The 19,230-nt window shown below is 40.8% G+C and overlaps 3 protein-coding genes across 3 annotated transcripts; all 3 read left to right on the forward strand.

Moving 5' to 3' along the window:
• Positions 1 to 43: 43 nt before the first annotated feature.
• Positions 44 to 5,840, forward strand: LOC134185697 (BTB/POZ domain-containing protein 19-like). Its single transcript, XM_062653555.1, has 8 exons — positions 44 to 159; positions 231 to 299; positions 753 to 903; positions 1,180 to 1,233; positions 1,299 to 1,358; positions 2,313 to 2,513; positions 3,080 to 3,205; positions 5,552 to 5,840. The coding sequence occupies exons 1-8, from the start codon at positions 71 to 73 to the stop codon at positions 5,684 to 5,686; spliced, it is 885 nt and encodes a 294-aa protein (XP_062509539.1). The 5' UTR covers positions 44 to 70; the 3' UTR covers positions 5,687 to 5,840.
• A 3,665-nt stretch (positions 5,841 to 9,505) lies between these two features.
• LOC134185290 (peroxiredoxin-like 2C) lies at positions 9,506 to 11,926 on the forward strand. The gene is given in 8 exon segments (XM_062653072.1): positions 9,506 to 9,642; positions 9,710 to 9,746; positions 10,020 to 10,051; positions 10,122 to 10,175; positions 10,258 to 10,276; positions 10,350 to 10,436; positions 11,322 to 11,444; positions 11,566 to 11,926. Coding segments are annotated over 8 exon segments (606 nt in total). The 5' UTR covers positions 9,506 to 9,513; the 3' UTR covers positions 11,691 to 11,926.
• Positions 11,927 to 12,050: 124 nt separating this feature from the next.
• On the forward strand, positions 12,051 to 17,464 carry LOC134185443 (dual specificity protein phosphatase CDC14AB-like). The gene is made up of 16 exons (XM_062653231.1): positions 12,051 to 12,225; positions 12,293 to 12,383; positions 12,456 to 12,531; positions 12,617 to 12,709; positions 12,883 to 12,959; positions 13,155 to 13,221; positions 13,487 to 13,549; positions 13,699 to 13,786; positions 13,863 to 14,037; positions 14,105 to 14,248; positions 14,320 to 14,370; positions 14,436 to 14,485; positions 14,548 to 14,639; positions 16,742 to 16,845; positions 16,920 to 17,078; positions 17,148 to 17,464. Exons 1-16 carry the CDS (start codon positions 12,138 to 12,140, stop codon positions 17,215 to 17,217), a joined length of 1,488 nt encoding a protein of 495 aa, XP_062509215.1. The 5' UTR covers positions 12,051 to 12,137; the 3' UTR covers positions 17,218 to 17,464.
• The last annotated feature ends 1,766 nt before the right edge of the window (positions 17,465 to 19,230 follow it).

Here is a 19,230-nt window from a genome sequence, read left to right on the forward strand (position 1 = left end):
CGCATGGTTTGAAGTTGTCATGGTCACATGGCGTTATCCCGGATTAGCATTGCATCGCTCTGGCTCAACTATGGGAAGTGAGAGAGAACGTGCAAGCTTTGGTGACCCCAAGGTGTTTGCTGTGGAGATGTCTAGACTGCTGAATTCTCAAGAATTCGGGTTACTTGGCATTTGCAAGGCGACCTTTGTAGGCTAGTTGTACATGTGTTGTGTGTATGTCTTACGTGTAGAGATATCAAGTTCATTGTAGGAGAAGAGAAGAGAGTCTTTTTTGGTCACAGATGTGTGCTAGGAACGAGGTGCATACCATATCGTTAATTAACTTTACGTATACTTGATAACTTCTTGAGTGTCATCTAGGTTTTATTGACTAAATGGAAGTAACAGACGGACAGACCGACAGACAGAAATGTTCATTACAGACATGCAGACAGACATACTGACCGACAGACAGACTAACAAACTAGATAGGTATAGTCAGACAGACAGACTAACAAATCAGATACTAGTAGTCAGACTCTGACAGACAGACAAACAGAAAGACATTTTCATGACAGACAGACGGAGAGACAGATGGTCAGAAGTACTGCAAGCGAACATGCACATACACACACACACACACACACACACACACACACACACACACACACACACACACACACACACACACACACACACACACACACCATATCACAGACTTTTACATCATTTTCACTAGCTTGCGGTGCAGTCATGTTTGTTTAATTTTGTAGATGTGAGGTTTTTCGTGCCATGTTTGCTGACCAAGCTGCTAAGGGAGACACCTCACTGGATCCCTATATTTTATCCGATGTCCAACCAACTGTCTTCCATACTTTGTTGGAATTTGTTTACACAAACAGATGTACTCTAAGCCTAGACACAGTAAGCAATGAACATGCTAGATAATGTCCTTATTTTGTGCTTTCAATTATTTGAATTTAATATGGTAGCATCATGAATGTGTAATTTAGCAAACCACATGAGACAATTTGCATTGCTTATATTCACATTTGTGTGTGTGTGTGTGTGTGTGTGTGTGTGTGTGTGTGTGTGTGTGTGTGTGTGTATGTGTGTGTGTGTGTGTGTGTGTGTACACGTTCATGTGGGCATGTGTTTATGTTACATCAACTGATCTGTTTTTTGTTTGGTCTGTTGTAGGTTGTTGATGTGATGGCTATATCAATCGAATATGGTTTAGCTGATCTGACAAGGGTCATACAACTTTGTACAACACTACTTTCTTGCACCGGCTTTGCATGCTAATATTTATGCAATAGGTTTGTGTGGAGTTTATTCGAGACACCTTATCTGTTGACAATGTCTGCGAAGCAACTCAGGTAATAATGCCCGGTGGCTAATCACAGTACCTGTGTGGTAATTAATATTCATAAGTCTTGCAAATGGTATTGCACTAGTAGTATTACACAAACAAATCCAGGTAGGTCTATAAATATATAATTTACTTAATAGGTAATGTGGCATCAGAGTCATAATTTTGATGCTGTTGATGTCAATTTGATTCCTAGGCAAGGAAAATTGCAAATTGAAACTATAAGTGCAATGTTAGGGCTGTTGTGTTTACTTAAAGGCTTACAGGAAGATTTTTGCCTCTTTGTCACTCATAACTATAAGATAATAACAGGGTTTGTGCAATTCCAGCAGTTTGGTAATATATTATTCTCAGTCTTTGTGGGTGAAGTAATACTGAATGGCATTAAAGCCTGTTCAGAAATGAGAGCCTGTGAGAAATGGTGTTAGTAAATAAGGTGATAAGGTGCAATAACAAATGTATGGAACATTGTGCTAATTTCCTAGAAATCTGGTGCTCCTATTCATGTGGCACAGGTGTCAACAACGTAGGGCTCTACTCCCTGAGATCTGGAAATTTTTCCATGGACTTCATTTTCTATAAACAGACTTAGGTACATGTAGTAGACTTATTTATATATAAAGTTCATTTCTTGAAAGAAAGCTGTATGTTGAAATTTAGGGTAAGGCAAAATGACAGGTATCACGTTCATATTTTCTTTTTATGATGTGCAATCAAGTATTCAACACTAATTCATACATTTTTCTATGGTATATGGTAAATGGCATCTAATAGTGCTTGGCATGGACTCACTATATACACTACGACCATGACAGAAGATTATAGCTATATATTTATATTTGTGTTGTCTTATATAATCATAATCAAAATGGAGGTTTTATGTTGGATATGAATTACTTGAATATGATCATTGTTTAGTTATAATTAAGATAGAAATCATATTTCATATTATTACTTTCAGGCTGCGCTTACATATCAGCAAGATCATTTGGCAGATAAGTGTTTGGCAGTGATAGAGGAGAACACAGAGGCAGTGTTCAAGACTAGGGGATTCACTGAGTTATCGGATGACACTTTGTCTTATATTCTGGGTAGTGACAACTTGATGGCTGATGAAGGAGAAATATTAAAAGCAGTCAAAGAATGGGCTACTGTCAATTCTGTAAGTGTATGTGCCTTTGCATGACGCTAAAAAGTGGATAATGAGTTTATGAATTTATATTGTGAGAAGTACTTTTGTGTTTGTTGGTGTTGTTGCTTTGATCAAGGTATATAGGATAAAAATGTGTGATTGTGAAATAAAGGAGAGAAGTGTTAGACACACACACACACACACACACACACACACACACACACACACACACACACACACACACACACACACACACACACACACACACACACACACACACACACACACACACACACACACACACACACACACACACACACACACACACACACACACACGGCACCATAGTCTACACTCTTATCATTTTAGTCTATATTAGTATTTTACCATGCTGATTGAACTTAGGAATTATGCAGAACATATTGCTATTGATTGATTTATCAGGAGTTTGTTAATTAAGATGGTTTCAAACGTGATTATTAGAATGGAGTACTTTGTGCATGGTTATACATTCTTGCAAGCCTGGCCATTTTCTGGTATACAGTTTGTTACATTTTTTCAGATGTTTTTAAGAATGGTGGTGTTTGTATTTTCAGGTTGTTTCTGGTGAGTCAATGGGCGAGGTGTGCAAGAATACGATTGAGCACATTCGCTTTCCACTCATTGATCCTGAGGAACTAGCATTCATTGACAAGGAAAATGAAAGGAAACAATACATACCAGTGAGTGTATGGTCTAGGTCTCTGTGACTGCTCTCTTTTGATAAACTGTGGTAATTAAAGAAGCAGCAAATGAAAGTTTGGAAGGAGAAACTCTTCCTTCCTTTTACAGAAATGAGAGAAATTTTCCTTTTGGGCAGTGTTTTGGACTTGGCCAATAAGCAATTTGTTGCTTGCTTGGTTTTCCACTGAAGATAATATTTGCTTGAACACATGCAAATAGTCGAGCTGCTGTTGGTATAAATATATGAACATTTAAGAGTTTTTATGCATGCTTAAAAACTCAGCCAAACTTCAGCTTTCTCGAAAGGAATTGGAAGGAATTTTGTCTTTTGCCATGCCATGCAGCCAGAAAAAGTTTGGTTAAATTTTTTCTTTGAGATGTGGTATAGTGTGTTGTGTGCTTTGTATATGCACATGCACATGTTTGAATTACAAATGCTTTGGAAGCACTTTTGTGTACTGGTGAACTAGGGATCTTAATTTACATGCTCAGTAAAGCATTTGATTTATTTACACATTTCTTTCAACTTACTTTATTAATCAGACTGTTAGAATCTAAGCCATTTGTTTTACTGCAGTCATGTGTAGTCTTATATCACTGTAATCTATGACAACTAAACTAATCTGTACCATAAGTGTGATTCCATAAATAAGGTTTGCTGTATTAGACCACATGAATGGAATGGATCGAGTAGGCTGTAGAATCCTTGAGAATAGGGCAAATTATATTTCACAAATTGGCCAACCAAGTGTCTGTGACATACGTATATACATCCGTGATAGTTAGAAATTTAATGAAGAAGCTGAGTAAGTTTGAAAGTATTGTATTAATACCAGTGCAGTAACTTGTTGTATACCTTAGAGGCTATGGAACCTTTTATTAGTTTTCCAAGGTTGCCAGTTGTGCTTGTGGTTAATCTTATTAGGAGCGGCTGGCAGTATTTCTTAAAGATAAACATAATAATGATGATGCAGGCTGGTCCCTGGTCCCTGGACTCTTCTGAACAATAGACTTAATTTAGTAATAGGCACCATAAATGACGTGTTAACAATCTAGACAGTCTTGACATATGGTTAAAGTAAAATCATGATATGACTATCTGATTGGTCTGACAAGACAGCTATTGTCAGTGAGTGTTTGCAGAGGAGCACAGTTTTACTAAAACTATTAGTTTGTTGCCACACACATGGGACCTACATATCTTACCTAATTAAGGAAGCAAACTCTACAACATAATTTTATATCTTAACAAAAATGCAGATTGAGGGATATCTGGCCGCTAACTTTGTGATGTTGCCAAGTGTGATGATTATTCATTTAATCCTAGTGGTCTTCTGATCTTGACAGGCTATACAGTCAGAAAGCATTTTGCACTTGTATGTGCTTGGTGTGATTGTAACTGTAAAGTATGTCTTGTTACCCATCACTATGAAGTAGAAATGACCAGTCGTCTGGATTGAGTGACATATCTGCACAATTAAGGCTTGCTACAAACTTGTAGTAGGTATCTGCAACAATAGGACTGCAGAATAGGTTGGCCAAGTGCATGTTCAATGGAAAACCTTAATTGTAATTACATAGTAATGAGCGTCTTGTCTACACACAGGTGCAAATAACATGAACATTAATTGCCAAATCATGAAGTCAGAATTATCAGCTCTGATTCAATTGCTACACTAAAGTATATATATACAACCCTGATTATCTCCACACCAATTATCCTGCATGACATTTTGAAAATCCAGACAATTTCTTTTTACCCAAAAGCCTGTGTTTTTCACGTGTTTCCTGCATGACATCGTTCCAACATGGAAACCTGTGAACCTACTCCAAAACTGGAACCACAGAGGACCTTTTTACATTTAATTATTAATTAATTAAACGTGTAAACATATTGAGTCGTTGTTGACCTAATATTGCTGTATATTAATTCATTAAACATTTGTTCATTATGTACTTGACTGTCAATGTAATAATACTGAATGTAAGTGTAAGTCACCACACCATCATTTCGTTTATCCGGACTTTTGATTATCTGGACAATTTGGCTTTTGCTGAAAAGTCCGGATAATCAGGGGGGTATACTGTAGCAAAACATAGATCACCGTCAAGCAGCTACAACAACATTTCAAGATTTTGTAGTTTTTATATAATGCGTTGTTAAAGTATTTGTTGTCTAACCTGTGCTAGTTATTGCAAATTGATGATGTTGGACGTCTACTGGACACGCATTATGTACTGGTACAAGACACAAACATGTAGCATTCCAACATAGAATACAGAAACTGCAAATTGAGTTTATTTGGAATATCTTTTTATTTACTTCTAAATTTGTCATCACATAGATTTCTTTGATCAAGAATGCATGGAAGTTTCATGCTACAAAAGAGGTGGATCCCTCCAGGAAGCAGACAAGACCAAGAGCAGGAACTCTTCCAAAGGAGTCACTTAAAGTATTAGGCTTAGGTGCAAGGACATGAACAAACTTTGTGCTATCTATTAAAGTACAGATTGATTAATGCATTTTGTACTAAGTAGCTACTTTATGGAAGTTAAGTTAGTTTATGATGCTGAAACAACAGCATATGTGTATAATATGCAAAACAGACATGTGAGTGCTACAGCCCATCTACCTTACTACATGATTTGCAGTAGGTATCACAGATGGTTAATTATTGTGTAGTAGTAGGTGTTACTTATAGCTACTACTGTACAATCACTTTCTTGAGTTTCCATTTGAGATACAAATGTTTGCTACAGCAATAATGTGCAGTACAAGTAATAAGGTGCTGGAAAGGACTGTTTCTGTTGTTGTGAGTTTTATATTTTATTCATTGGGAGGGATTTGGAGTTGCTGGTGCTGATTATGTTAGATGTCTGTTTGTCAAAGTTGAAGTATTCATAACAAATCTGCATGGTCTCTTTGCAAACTGTAGTGACAGCTGGTAGAATTCAAAACAGCTAGAAACTTAATTAAGATAAAGATACAGCTACAGGTTACATTTCTATTGGCTGCTTGTGGAGGCCTGTGGCAATTTACTGCAGTATATGGGGACCCGAATCAGCTGGTGGTGAAGATCTTTACAACATTATGGGCATACATTCCTAATTGTTGCAACTGTTTCTTGAGCTACTGGGCTTTGCTATATTCATCAACTGTTGTCTATGGGAGGACTACAGTGTAACACGCAGCAAGAACTAGCTGTTTAGCATATTCCTTGTGTCTCAGAGCATGATATCCTTTCAAGAGTGTTGTTTTGATCATTTCACTGCAAAGATGAGGATGATTCAGAGAGTGAAATCTGGGCTGGATGCTGCTTCTTTAACATTTTCCTTTCTGGACGATTCTTAAATGGTCTTTACTAACAAAACAAGATAAATCAGGAGAATGGAGAATCAAGGCAATCCATCAGTGATTTCTTCATTATCATTGGTGAGAGCTTGTTCATTCAAATGCAAAAGGACCCCCATGGCAATTGATCCATACCTCAAACACAGAAGGTGTCAATATTAGTATCAGTGCAGCTTTGAGGTGTGTTAAGATGGCCCGATGAGTTGGCAGAAGTTGCTAAGGCTCCAGCATTTAGTGGTTTAGCACCATCTTGCAAAGAGATTGCTGATAAGTTGAAAGCCAGACATCTTATACTGTCTTAGTTGGATCACCTTTTGCCAACATCAACAGACATACACTGTACCAACATTCAACTAGACAAGTTCGTGTTTCTTGACAGGTTTGTAAAGCACCAAGGGCAGCTTTCTAGTTGTTCTGTTCATCAATTGCAGCTGGCAGCTTTCCAACACTTGTATTTTCTCTTTGTCAGCTTCACAACTGATTGCACTGCCAAAATCAGATAGAGACATTATAATCCAATAGCTGTTGGAGAAGCTTGAGCGTTAGAAAATTATTGCACCAGGGTCTATCTGTTCTCAATATTGGACAGGTTGGTGGTCTATTGCAGTTGCACAACTCAATGCTCTACAGCTTGGAGTATATATAGCAATTAACTCTAGGAATCTGGGCTAGAACTGCATGCATGATCCACCATGCACATCCAGTTTTTGATTGAACAACATCTAATGTCGTCAGTTCTCAATAGAGATGTTTCCAATGCATTCATTTCTTTATCTATAGGCATATCACTCGGATTCATGCAGTTGCTGCTCATGTAGTTTCCAGAATTGTTGAACCAGCTAGGTTATTCTATGTATGGCCATCAAGCTCTCGAAAGAAGGTATATACACCAGGTAACTCTCTAGGTCTGGATTTATATAATTGCTGCCACTCTCCATTCAGTCTTGGGGCGCGTTCGATTGGGCTCTTCCAGACGAGGCTTCATGTGCATGCCTCTTTCTCAACTTCTACAATTCTGTCGCTCTAGTTGGAAGAGCCAACTCTACCGACTCTGCTGCTGGTTGGAAGAGCACGTCCCTCTTCCAACCTCTACCAGCTCTGCACTGGAAGAAGTTGGAAGAGGGGCAGGCAGGCGTGCTCTTCTAGACTTTTCTGGAAGAGGCTGGAAGAGCCCAATCGAACACGCCCTCGATTACGACAAATACCTAGGTATTTCAGTTTGACTTCTTTGGCTCAATGAACTTCAAATGTTTTGCCAGGAAGATCAACAAAACAGATATGCAGAGTAAGAAGATTACCCAGATGTCATGTTTTTGATTTAATTAAAGTTTGCATGGAAAAGTATGTTGAACTTGGCATATCTTCCTACATTCATGAAGTCTTATATAATTGATACGGTACTGCATGTTAAACAATCGGGTTATGCAGTATTGTAAAAGAGAAGAAAAATTTGGAAAACTGCAAACATGGAGTTTTAATTGCTGATCCCATGCTTGATTAACGTGCTCCCAGAGTCATCTTCCAAGTTTTAAACAATATTTCAAACACTGCATGAGGTCACTCGATCAGCAGAAAGATTTCTGCAAGAACTGTAGACATTAACTAGGGCAAGAGCTGTTGGAGATGCCAAAACAGCAGTGGAGTTCCTCACTAACTGGAGACAACGTCTCTTTGTTCTATATTATCAAAAGGTAACAGTCAAGTGATCTAGGAGCTTAGAAAACAGCGCTCACCTCTCACATGGTTAGTTAGACAGTTCGGTTTGTAATTCGGCCACTATAGGTCTGTGCTGATGAACATTGTAATATTAATGGCTGATGTGGATTTGTGTACTTTTGAAGATTTGCTTGTAGTGTTATTGAAGTTCAAGAGTAATAAACAATATGTCTGTCTGCCTGCCTGCCTGCCTGCCTGCCTGCCTGCCTGCCTGCCTGCCTGCCTGCCTAATCATGATCATTTATTTCTTACATCAAACTATGATACAATTCTGCAAATAACTACAATAATACAGATAGACTAATGTTCATTGAAAAGCTAACATTACAGCAACTATAACACTTATATAACTAAGTCTAATGAGGAAAAATTGGGTGCTGAAAAGTTGGGCTGCTCGGACTCACAACGCAACATGCTACGTTTCTTTGATATAACTTGAGCATTAATTACACTTCGGTAATTGTACAGAAAATCGTTTCCTCCAAAAGTCTAAAATTGCTGCAGCATTAGGTCTTCCTGCTTCCTCTGATAAAGAGGCTGCCAGTTTCTGCAAAACTTCTATTTCTTCTTTTTTCTTCCCATGCATATGTCCCAAAATGTTCCATTACCAGTGCATGGGATTGACAACATTGCCTACTGAGCCTCCAGGCAGTTTGTGTTGGTCATATACTTTGACATCTCTAATTCTGGTTTCTCTTCGGTTTGCTGCAACCCTTGTTGCCTCAGCAGATCAAGTTTGGCAAAAAGTCAAGGGTACGGGTGGGTGTGCCGTGCAGCTAGATGTCAAGGTGAAGATTAGAACCTGACTCTGCATCATGCAAACATTATAATGTTGAGTCTACATTCAGATTTTGTATACCTGTTCCTTGGCTCTCTGACCACACTCCAGCAATAGATCTAATAGGGCCTCAATCACCCTGTCTTGCAGGTAAGTCTGTTCATCCGTCCGTCTGTCTGTCTCTCTGTCTGTATGTTTGTCTGTCTGTCTGTCTGTCTCTCTGTCTGTATGTTTGTCTGTCTGTCTGTCTGTCTCTCTGTCTGTATGTTTGTCTGTCTGTCTGTCTGTCTGTCTCTCTGTTTGTCATAATCATATGAACATTTCAAACGCGTGAGTGCGTGCGTGCGTGCGTGCGTGCGCCTAGGCCTGTGTGTGAAATTGATCATGAATTGAAACAAAAACTGAAACTGTGTGTTCACGTGGCTAGTAGCGTTTACGCGCATATCTGCGCATGTCCTGAAATGGCAGAGGCAAGTCAAGAAACCGTTGGCGATTCCGTTGCTGATCTCACTTTACGTGACGAGGAGGGCGTCGAAGTTCGTTTCGGTGCTCTTTACAAGGACAAGCGGGCTTTGATCGTCTTCGTCAGGGTAACCTATGTGTACACAGCAGTTCACACCACTCACCTAATACGCATTATATGCATTTACCTATCAGCATTTTCTCTGATACGTCTGCAAGGAGTACACAGAGGGTAAGAATTTTGACTGTCTGCATTTGAACAACGCTAGGCTGCTGAGAAAACTGTGCATGGCAATTATCAATGCTTGTGGCATTTTATAATTTTTTAAATTTTTACAAATATTTTTGTGGAATAAATTGTTGCTAGAGCAACCGAGCAGTGTATTACGGCTATAAAAGTGATTTATAGCCGAAATGCACTAGCAGCGTTGTTCAAACTCCAACCACGTGCCTTTGCATGATGTCGTACGTCACGTGATGGGCGTGTTTCTTTGTCATGTGTCAGACTTAGGAAAAGTCCCGGCTGAGTACCTCCAGGTAAACCCTCAATCCAGATGTTGACCGGTGTTGCTATGCTTAGAGCTGCTAACTTGACTATTGGTTCTAGGAATCTAATGTTCGATTAGTAGTAGTAGGATGTGCTTCATTTAAGTTTATCAAGGTAAATCGAATTACTATTATGTATCATGGCTATATGTCGTCCATGACCACTTCAGTTAATGAATGTATTGGTGTCTGTTTAGGGGTTTAGGGAAAGAACAGGTGAGTACAGAGCATTGATGGTCGTTAGAGCTAGAGAGCGCGCGTGCATTATTATGAAACTGTTTCTACTTAGGTTTTGGATATGATTTGTACTGTGATCCTGACAGAGTGGTCTATCAAGCTCTAGGGCTGAAGACAACGCTATCTACCGAAGGAGCAGGTATTCAATAGTGTGATGACAATCACAAGTCATGTATTTGATATTATGTAAACTAAATACATCAGGAATAGGATTAGGCTATTTTGGTGCTGTAATATGGTTTTATTGTTAGAGCTTAGTGTCAGTTAGTCACAGACAGATTTCATATTGAGCTGAGCTTATGGTTTACTTAACAGATGCAGTGATGCATGATGCTGTTGTTTGAATGAAGTGAACATTCATATGGGCTCTAGTGTTTTCATTAGCGACTGATGTTATATTTATTAGTCACAGGAAACGAAGAAGAAATGATTAGGAAGGCAACACAGCATATCTTCGTTAGGGAGAAAAGAAATTTCACATATAGTTATGATGTATTATGTGTAAATTATATTGTGAACACCGTGCTCTCTCTCATGCACACACACACACACACACACACACACACACACACCATAAAGATTACGCTTTATAATTATTCTCGTAGCAGTTTAGTATATCAACATCTGCTTCTCTGAAACTAATCATCACATACTGTAGGCCATGAGATGTATTTAGTATCGCTCTCGGGGAACATCGTAAGCCCTTGGGCCGATATGTTCCTGTGTGTCATTTCTACAGAAGATAATTGTAATGGTTTTGGACCATGCAGCAGCATGCTCCAAGCTAAAGCTATTGGTAGAAAAATGAGATCTTAAACCTGCACGTGATTAATTAAAACCCAAGGATCTCATCTCTTTCGAGAGTCAAATAGAGTCTGTTGTATTGATTAGCATGTTTATGAATTATGGTGAACAGCAATGCTTATATACCACCTGGTTATGTCACATCAAGCAGCTATATATATTTGTAACATAGCAGGGAGATCTTCTAATCAACTTTGTCTTTTAATTAACAACAAAATAGGAAGCATTCACATCAAGTCGTCAGCTCTGAAGGGAACATTGTCATCAACTTGGCAAGCACTGAAAGGACTAAAGAAACAAGGGGATTTCAGTCAACAGGGCGGCTCTTTTATTGTGGAACCAGGTATGACCCAGCAGTGCATACTGCATATCGTTTACTGCTTTGGATTGTGATATTTTGATTAATGAATGAATACAGAATCACTAGTAATTAGGATTTAATTTGTTTACTGTTTGTGTTGTAGATGGCAAACTCTTGTATTCTCACATAGATCAGGGCACTCTGGATCATGTTTCAATCAATGATTTATTACAGAAAGCAGGAGTGAAGACAGTAGATTTTGCTGCAATTCATGCTGGCAGCAAGTAAACTTTGATGATCACTAGTCAAGTGACTGCTTACTTGAGTTTATATTCATACCGTTAGCTAGATGAGATGTTTTCAAGCATGAAACTGTTTGTCCCAAAGGCTTCACGCAAAGGGCAGCAGTGGAAATAGAGAAAATATTTCCCAAAGTCTGATGTGTTGTAACACTCGCAACGTCCAGAGCGTCCACATCAACCCATCCATCATCTATTGACGTCATATGGAATATGTCGATTCTGTTGTTGATAAGTTCGTTCAGCCTCTCATCCAATCAAGCGCGTCGCTAGCCGAGAAGTGATAACTTGAATGCTCTCTGATTGGTCGCCGTTAATCCGAGGCGTGGGCACCGAACACAATTAGCGTATATTGTGACAACGCATAGCAACTCGGTTTACGATTGGCCAGTGCCTGTGAGTTACCACACTGCGAAAAGGTCTTCCCCTCAGCGACATGTTCAGTAATCGGAGACCTCTCTTGACTGCACGATTGAGGATGGACGCTGAGAGAGAACCGTGCATGCCGTGCGAGATTATCAAAGGTGAGCGGCTTGTCCTGCATCTCGTACTTTTTTCGTTTGTTGTTTATGCAACGTGTCGCGTTGAAAGATCGTCTCTACTTTTGCACCTTGAGAACACGACCACGCAGCAACGCAGCGACGCATTATTACTGCGTGGACGAAGAGTTCCAGTACGAAAAGTGAGTCCAAACGGCCTTCTTGCAACGCCAAGATTTTCTCAAGATAGGGTCTCGTTTTTTTTCTCTCTCTAGCTTCTATGCCGACTTTGGTCCTCTGAATTTGGCCATGCTGTATCGATATTGTCGCAAGCTGAACAGAAAGCTGAAAGTAAGTGGGCGCCTCTGCAGGACGCTGGACACATTTTGTCTGCAATGTTTGTAATGTAGCTAATGCGATTTTTGCTCGCTTGCAGGCTAGTACTCTAGCCAAGAAAAAGATCATTCACTACACGTCGTTCGACAGCCGCAAGCGAGCGAATGCTGCTTGCCTCATCGGCTCCTACGCTGTAAGTCAGTATCTTACTTATAATCTCGCGTTAATTGTTTTGCTTTTGGCTGGCGTCCAGCTGCGATTACTGCAGCGAGTCGTGCAACAATTTGTTTTAGCCGTATGAACATAGGTGTTGTGACCATACTAAAACGGAGTCGAGCTCTAAAGAATGTCTTATGTGCATTGCAGATCATCTACCAGAGGAGAAGTCCCGAAGAGATGTACAAGCTCGTCACGCTCGGCCAGCTGCCCTACTTACCGTTCAGGTACGCTAAGTCTTGCGAAACAGTCGCCCGTGTGGCTGCGAAACCAGATCGATGTGATTCGAGCTGGTCGTCTGTTGTTGCTCTGTAACATTTGACACCACGCATGACGTAAACCCGGCACATGGCACGTGCCTGCGTTACGCATATCGAGCCAACTCAGACTCTACTGACCGACTCGTTTGTTTCTTGTCGCAGGGATGCGTCGATTGGTGGCTGTATGTTTCACCTCTCGCTGCTTGACGTTTTTCAGAGCGTCCAAAAGGTAACACCAACACCATTGTTCATTGTGTTTCCCCTTTGACAACGGGCACGACACCTGGGGCGACAAGGCGTGAAATCTAAACGACCGCTAGTATCTAGTCTACTCGCTTTGTATCTCAGTGTACACACCGTGTACGGTATAGAAGCGGGGATAGCATCTCGACCGCAACATATGACGTGGGTGTGTGTGGGATGCTAGCTTTTCTTCCTCGTTATCTCCGAGTTGTTGTGCGCACGTAATTCGATGCTCGTTTGTTTTTTGCCAGGCCGTTCAGTTCGGATTCTTGGACTTCAGTCAGTTCGACGTCGAGGAGTACGAGCACTACGAGGTGAGGACATGCATTGGAGGTGTGTCTGAGGCGTAATCCTGATGTGTGGGTGTGATGACTTTTGGGAATCCGGACGTCCTACGTGTTGTCTAAACTCTTTTTCGCGAGTTCTAACCTTCACCTGATTGTCATGCGTTTTTTTGGCACAGAAAGTCGAAAACGGCGACCTCAACTGGATTGTTCCGGGCAAACTGCTCGCATTCAGCGGCCCACACAATCGAAGTCGAATAGAGAATGGTAAGTCATCGGGATGCTCACTCAGTCGGTCTTCAGTCGACTGTTTTGAATCTCGTTCTCTGTTTGCTTCTGTCAGGATATCCGCTTCATGCCCCGGAGTCGTACTTTGACTACTTCAGGTCGCACCAGGTGACGACCGTCGTGCGATTGAATCGCAAGACGTACGAGGCGAAGAGATTCACGGACGGAGGATTCGAGCACAAGGACATGTTCTTCACAGACGGCAGCACTCCTAGTGATACGATAGTCAAGTAGGAATGATTAATTAGCTTGGAGATGAGTTGTAATGCGCTGAATCTCGTTGTTGTGGCTTGTTAGGAAATTTATTACTGTGTGTGAGAGTGCGAGGGGAGCCATTGCTGTGCATTGCAAAGCCGGATTGGGACGCACCGGCACTCTGATTGGTTGTTACATCATGAAACATTACAAGTTCACAGCTGCTCAGGCGATTGCTTGGATTAGGTTGGTGTGTGTGTGTGGGCCTTAAGGCGGAAGTCCTGGAGTGTGATGTTTGTTTGTCATTTTTATTTCAGGCTTTGTCGACCGGGTTCCGTGATTGGTCCGCAACAGCATTTTCTCAGCGAGTGAGACATGCAAACTGTTGTGATGTGTGATGAATGGGTGGTGTGTGATGCAGTCTTCCCTTTAGGAAACAGAGTTGGTTGTGGGCAGAGGGAGAGCGTTATGCAGCTTCGTGTGGTACGAGTTTGCGTTCGATTGTACACATGTTTGTGTCGTCTGATTCAAGTTATGCTGTGTAGCTCGAGAACAGGAGAAGGATAGGATCAGCAGTGTCCAGAGTGGGCTGGGTGCCATCATGTTGTCAGAAAAGCCTGCTGACAAACCAGTGGAGGTGAGGGATGGACTAGGATTTGCAGATGGGTAGCACTATAGTATGTGTATACTGCAATTAGGTTGTGGTTTTGAGTTTTTTGTTTGGCTTAATAAAAGTTGATTTCTTGTTGAAATGGAAACAAGATATTGTTGATAAGCTCACAGTTTGTGGCTTAGAAGATTAGATAATAAATGTGATAGGGCTGATAAATATGAAGGTAAATATGTAATAATTGTAAGTAAAATGTTGGTTATTGGAAAGGACAATGGGTTATGCAAACTGAGGGCATGATTATAGTGGTGGGAGTGTAAAGCAAATAGGTTTCCTTTGTTTTAAAGTCTGATTTAAGGATAAGGGAAACCAGAGTGCTAACTGTGGGCTGTAAGAGCATCTAGCCCAGATGAGGTTTTGAAAAAAGGTAGATTGTACTAAGTGATGCAAGTCGGGTTGATTGATGTGTTTCAACCAGTGGTGCAGGTAATAGAGATGATGGGATGGGTAGAGTGACTTTCTTGATAATGTGTAGCATGTTGTGTTTAGGGTAAGTACAGCTGTAGACAGTCTTGAGCCTGATTTATTGACCAGATTGACTGTCTCATTGACTGTGGGTATACTGCACTTTCCAGAAGAAATTGAATGGGAGTGCACACTACAGTATGGTACCTCTAATCATCAAATGGTATAGTCTAGTGCACAACATAGATACCATGAATGCTGAGTATTTATTCTAATGAACAAAAAATTGAGTGATAATGACTGATTGAGAAAACGCTAGACAAACCTGTACAGAAACATGAGGTAAACGAGGAAGAGTTATCTAATGAATACCGAGTGTTTACAAGGGACACTGTGGAAGTGTGTTGCCATCAAAGCTAGCACTTTGATTCTTAGCAGGATCAAGGGATAAGTGGTGAAGTAGAAGGGCCACTTATCCTAGCTGATTTGGACCAGATGGTAGAAGATTTGTTGGGAACAGGGAAACCTGTTTGCACCAGAGGATGTTTAGATAAGACATTTGTTGGGATTAGGGTATGAAGCACTACTACATTACAGGTGCCTATGATTACCTTGTGTAGTAGCATGTAGATAATGTTCAAGGCTGGAAAGTTGCAAGTGGTCTTGATGTGTTTAAGATTAATAGCTATGTTCCTTGCTCACATTTCTCTAGCTTACTGCATGATCTCCAACTACTGCATAAAGGCACAACAGACGGCAAGCAAGGGATTACCTACCATCTTGCTGATCCATGTGGATGAAGACGTCAACATATCCCAGAGGCCAAATCAATGGGGGATTTTATATTGGCAGTCGCTGAAAAATTTTTCCAATCCGCCAAAATATATCTCGCCAATATTTCATCTTATACTGTATTTTGTGCCACTCTGGAGTGATGGTCACTTGATCATGTGTCTTTAAGCTATTGAATATGGGGTGTTTGGCTAATTGGCACTTCCACTGTAACAGATAAACTGCAAGTTGATAACAACAAGGACAAAATAGGTCATGTGTCGAATTCATGTCAAGTGGACTAACTGAGTACTAACTCATACAGAGAAGATGGACAAGTACTGTATAGTAGGTAGACAAAAACATTGGTGCCAAGTGCCAATGTTGTCCTGAAAATTTTTGAAAAGAATAATGGCACTTTCTCCTTCAAATATCTTTTAATTAAAGCCTGGTTCGCAATATGACGCTGACGCCAACGTTGATGCTAACATAGAATGAAACCTACTAGTCTAGTGTCAGCACGACAGGATGCTGTGTCTGTTGAGACGGTCTATTGGAAGTTTGACGCTCGGTCAGCATCAGCGTCATTGTGAGTCAGGCTTTACTCTTGAGCTGAGAGTCAGTACATATGTGTACACTGTACATACATATATGCATTTGTAGTGAGCATGTTGGGCTTAGGTCAAATGGGCAAATAACAGCAAGACTGCTACTCTGCCACTCATTACTATTAGTGTGTGTGTGTGTGTGTGTGTGTGTGTGTGTGTGTGTGTGTGTGTGTGTGTGTGTGCACGCGTGTTTGTTTGTGTGCATGTGTGCATGCTGCTTGCATGTGGCACACTCAGAATGAGTCAACGATAATCAACTTAATATTTTCATTATGTTGTGTGCAGGTTGCAGTTGGACCGCTTAGACAATCGCAAGGAGACGGTCTTCTGAAGGTGAAGGTATCCCATGCGACGGCTAGGGTTCGAGGTGCCACGACCGGTAGCATCAAGTACGTCACACACCTAACCAGAGCACATTGCTCTTTGTCTCTTAGTCTACATTGATGTGCTCTGCTCTCTATAGACTGAGCGACATGCAACCTTCACATCATCAGACGACTTCTAGTCCTTTTAGAGTCGCCAGTGCAGCGGCAATACAGCCTTTGGTATCGCCTCTCAAACTGACAAAGCCGACTGTGTCGGCTCCGAAACGAAGCAAGACCCCACAGGTTTCCTCCCTAAAGTAAGAATTTTTGTGGCTGTTTAGGTGTGGTGTTCGTCTGTAAGTGTGTATGTCGTTTTGTGTTGGTAGGAGGTCGCAGCCTCGGATTCCTTCAAGAGTGTCAGTGAGGACATCGTCGTTGGTGACCGCGAACTCTTGATTTTATCTAGTTTGTGTTGGGCTGGCCCAATTTTTGGTCGGTCGTTTATAGAGAGTCTAGAGGGTTTATACTTTAATTAGGTGTACAGTGCCGAGATTAGGTTGTAAGACTGCAATACTATGTAGATTAGAGCTGCTGGAATAGTTGTATGATAGACATGTAGGATGATGGCAAGGGCTATGCCTTTGCACTATGTTTGTTATCGACACGTGACCGGAATGGTGGATTAGATTGGTATTGGTATCAACTGCCGTTTGTGAAAGAGCGAGGGCGCTGGACTCACCGAAGTGTGGTGTGGGGAAGCTGTGACGCGGTTTAACGTGCGATGAGGAACACGCACTTTTTAAAGTTTTTCGGTACACTAAATGCTGCGGAGTTGTCTAATAATTCAGTTACATGAGATGCGCATGCGCAAACCATCAGGCGCGCAGTGTGGTGCATTCCTGCATTGGACTGAAATTCAGCGTGTGGCCGGGGAAGAAACAGCGTTTTAGGGTGTGTGAGTCATGTCTACTCTTGAAGCGGGCAAGTACATGGCCAGACGAATTTTGGGCAGGTGCTGTTGTTGCCCTGTAATCTTGATCGTTCAGTGAAACTCAGTCATATTGTCTGTGTAGGCGAGGAACTCGCTCACCTAAATCGCTTGAGAAACTATTCGAGTCTGAAAACGATTCTGGTACGTGGTATGGGCCTTTGTGGTCTGTTCTTTAGTAGATGTAGCAGTGCCCTGCCTAGGTGCTCTTGTTTGTTGTTGTTGGTGTTGTTGTTATTGTTGTTGTTGTTGTTGTTATTGTTGTTATTGTTGTTGTTGTTGTTGTTGTTATTGTTGTTATTGTTGTTGTGTTGTTCTTGTTGTGTGTGTGTGTGTGTGTGTGAGTGTGTGTGTGTGTGTGTGTGTGTGTGTGTGTGTGTGTGTGTGTGTTTGTGCATGTGTGTATGCGGTAACACTTGCCATTTGTGATTAATTTTGGTTGCACATAGTATATCTGAATTTAGTGCTCTAGGCAATAAAACTTTTAAAATTATTATCTGAACCAAATATCTGTTAATATTTGCTAATGTTATCATAATTATTATTAAAAGCGAAGAAATGATTTCATAATGAGTTTAACTATTTTTAACATACTTCAGATAAGAAGACATTAGGAACAACATGATCTATAGCGACACTGTGAAGATTTAGTGCATGCTTGTGTGCTCTAGGCGTACCACACTTCACGCAAACCTACATCAGAACTCCTAGCTAGGACAGCAGTTCTTCCTCTATTCCAGTTGACTCACTCAAATGATGTCAGCTCTAGGTTTCCAGTCATTCATATGGACAAAGACGAAAACATTGAGAAAGTCGTGGTAGTATAGAGACAGCTGGGCTATTTATGGACAACTGCTGTTGTTAGAACAAAAATCGTAATAGGCTGTCTCAGTCGTAAGTTTGCAAATCTCATACATATGGGTGACTAGCTCAGGAACAGCATATGATGCAATTGTGGCCATGGAAAACAGAAATTAGCACGAGCCACTTACTACTGATTGGCATTTTATGAAGCATGCAGAGGCTAGGCCAGAATCCCCTTCTCGTTAGTGCGCTTTGTACGGTCATGAAATTGTCAATAATTTGAATGACCCCCTTACTCCAACATTATTATTGAGACTGTTTGATTGTAGGGTTTAACACAGATTTATAGTATTGTAGTTCAATTTGGGCTTCAAAGTGTTGCTTTATATATTACTTTGTGTGCGACTTTATGAGCAAGCCTTATACCACTTACTTCTCGTTTTGTATATTCAGTAAATCGGTAAGTCTTGTTTATACAGGCATGGGGATAGCAATTGTAAGACATTTATAACGTTGTGGCTTCTGACTAGATAATAACTGTGAGTTGTGAATTTTGTGCGTGTATTGTATTGATTGGTGTTGTGTCTGTGATATTTCCACTGAGTTGTTGAGATTGTGGATAGCTAGAGGTGTGTTATTTGTTGTTTTTAGATGAGGGTGATCCTCAGCCTTGGAAG

Source organism: Corticium candelabrum, chromosome 10, assembly GCF_963422355.1.
Source record: "Corticium candelabrum chromosome 10, ooCorCand1.1, whole genome shotgun sequence".
Classification (NCBI taxonomy): domain Eukaryota; kingdom Metazoa; phylum Porifera; class Homoscleromorpha; order Homosclerophorida; family Plakinidae; genus Corticium; species Corticium candelabrum.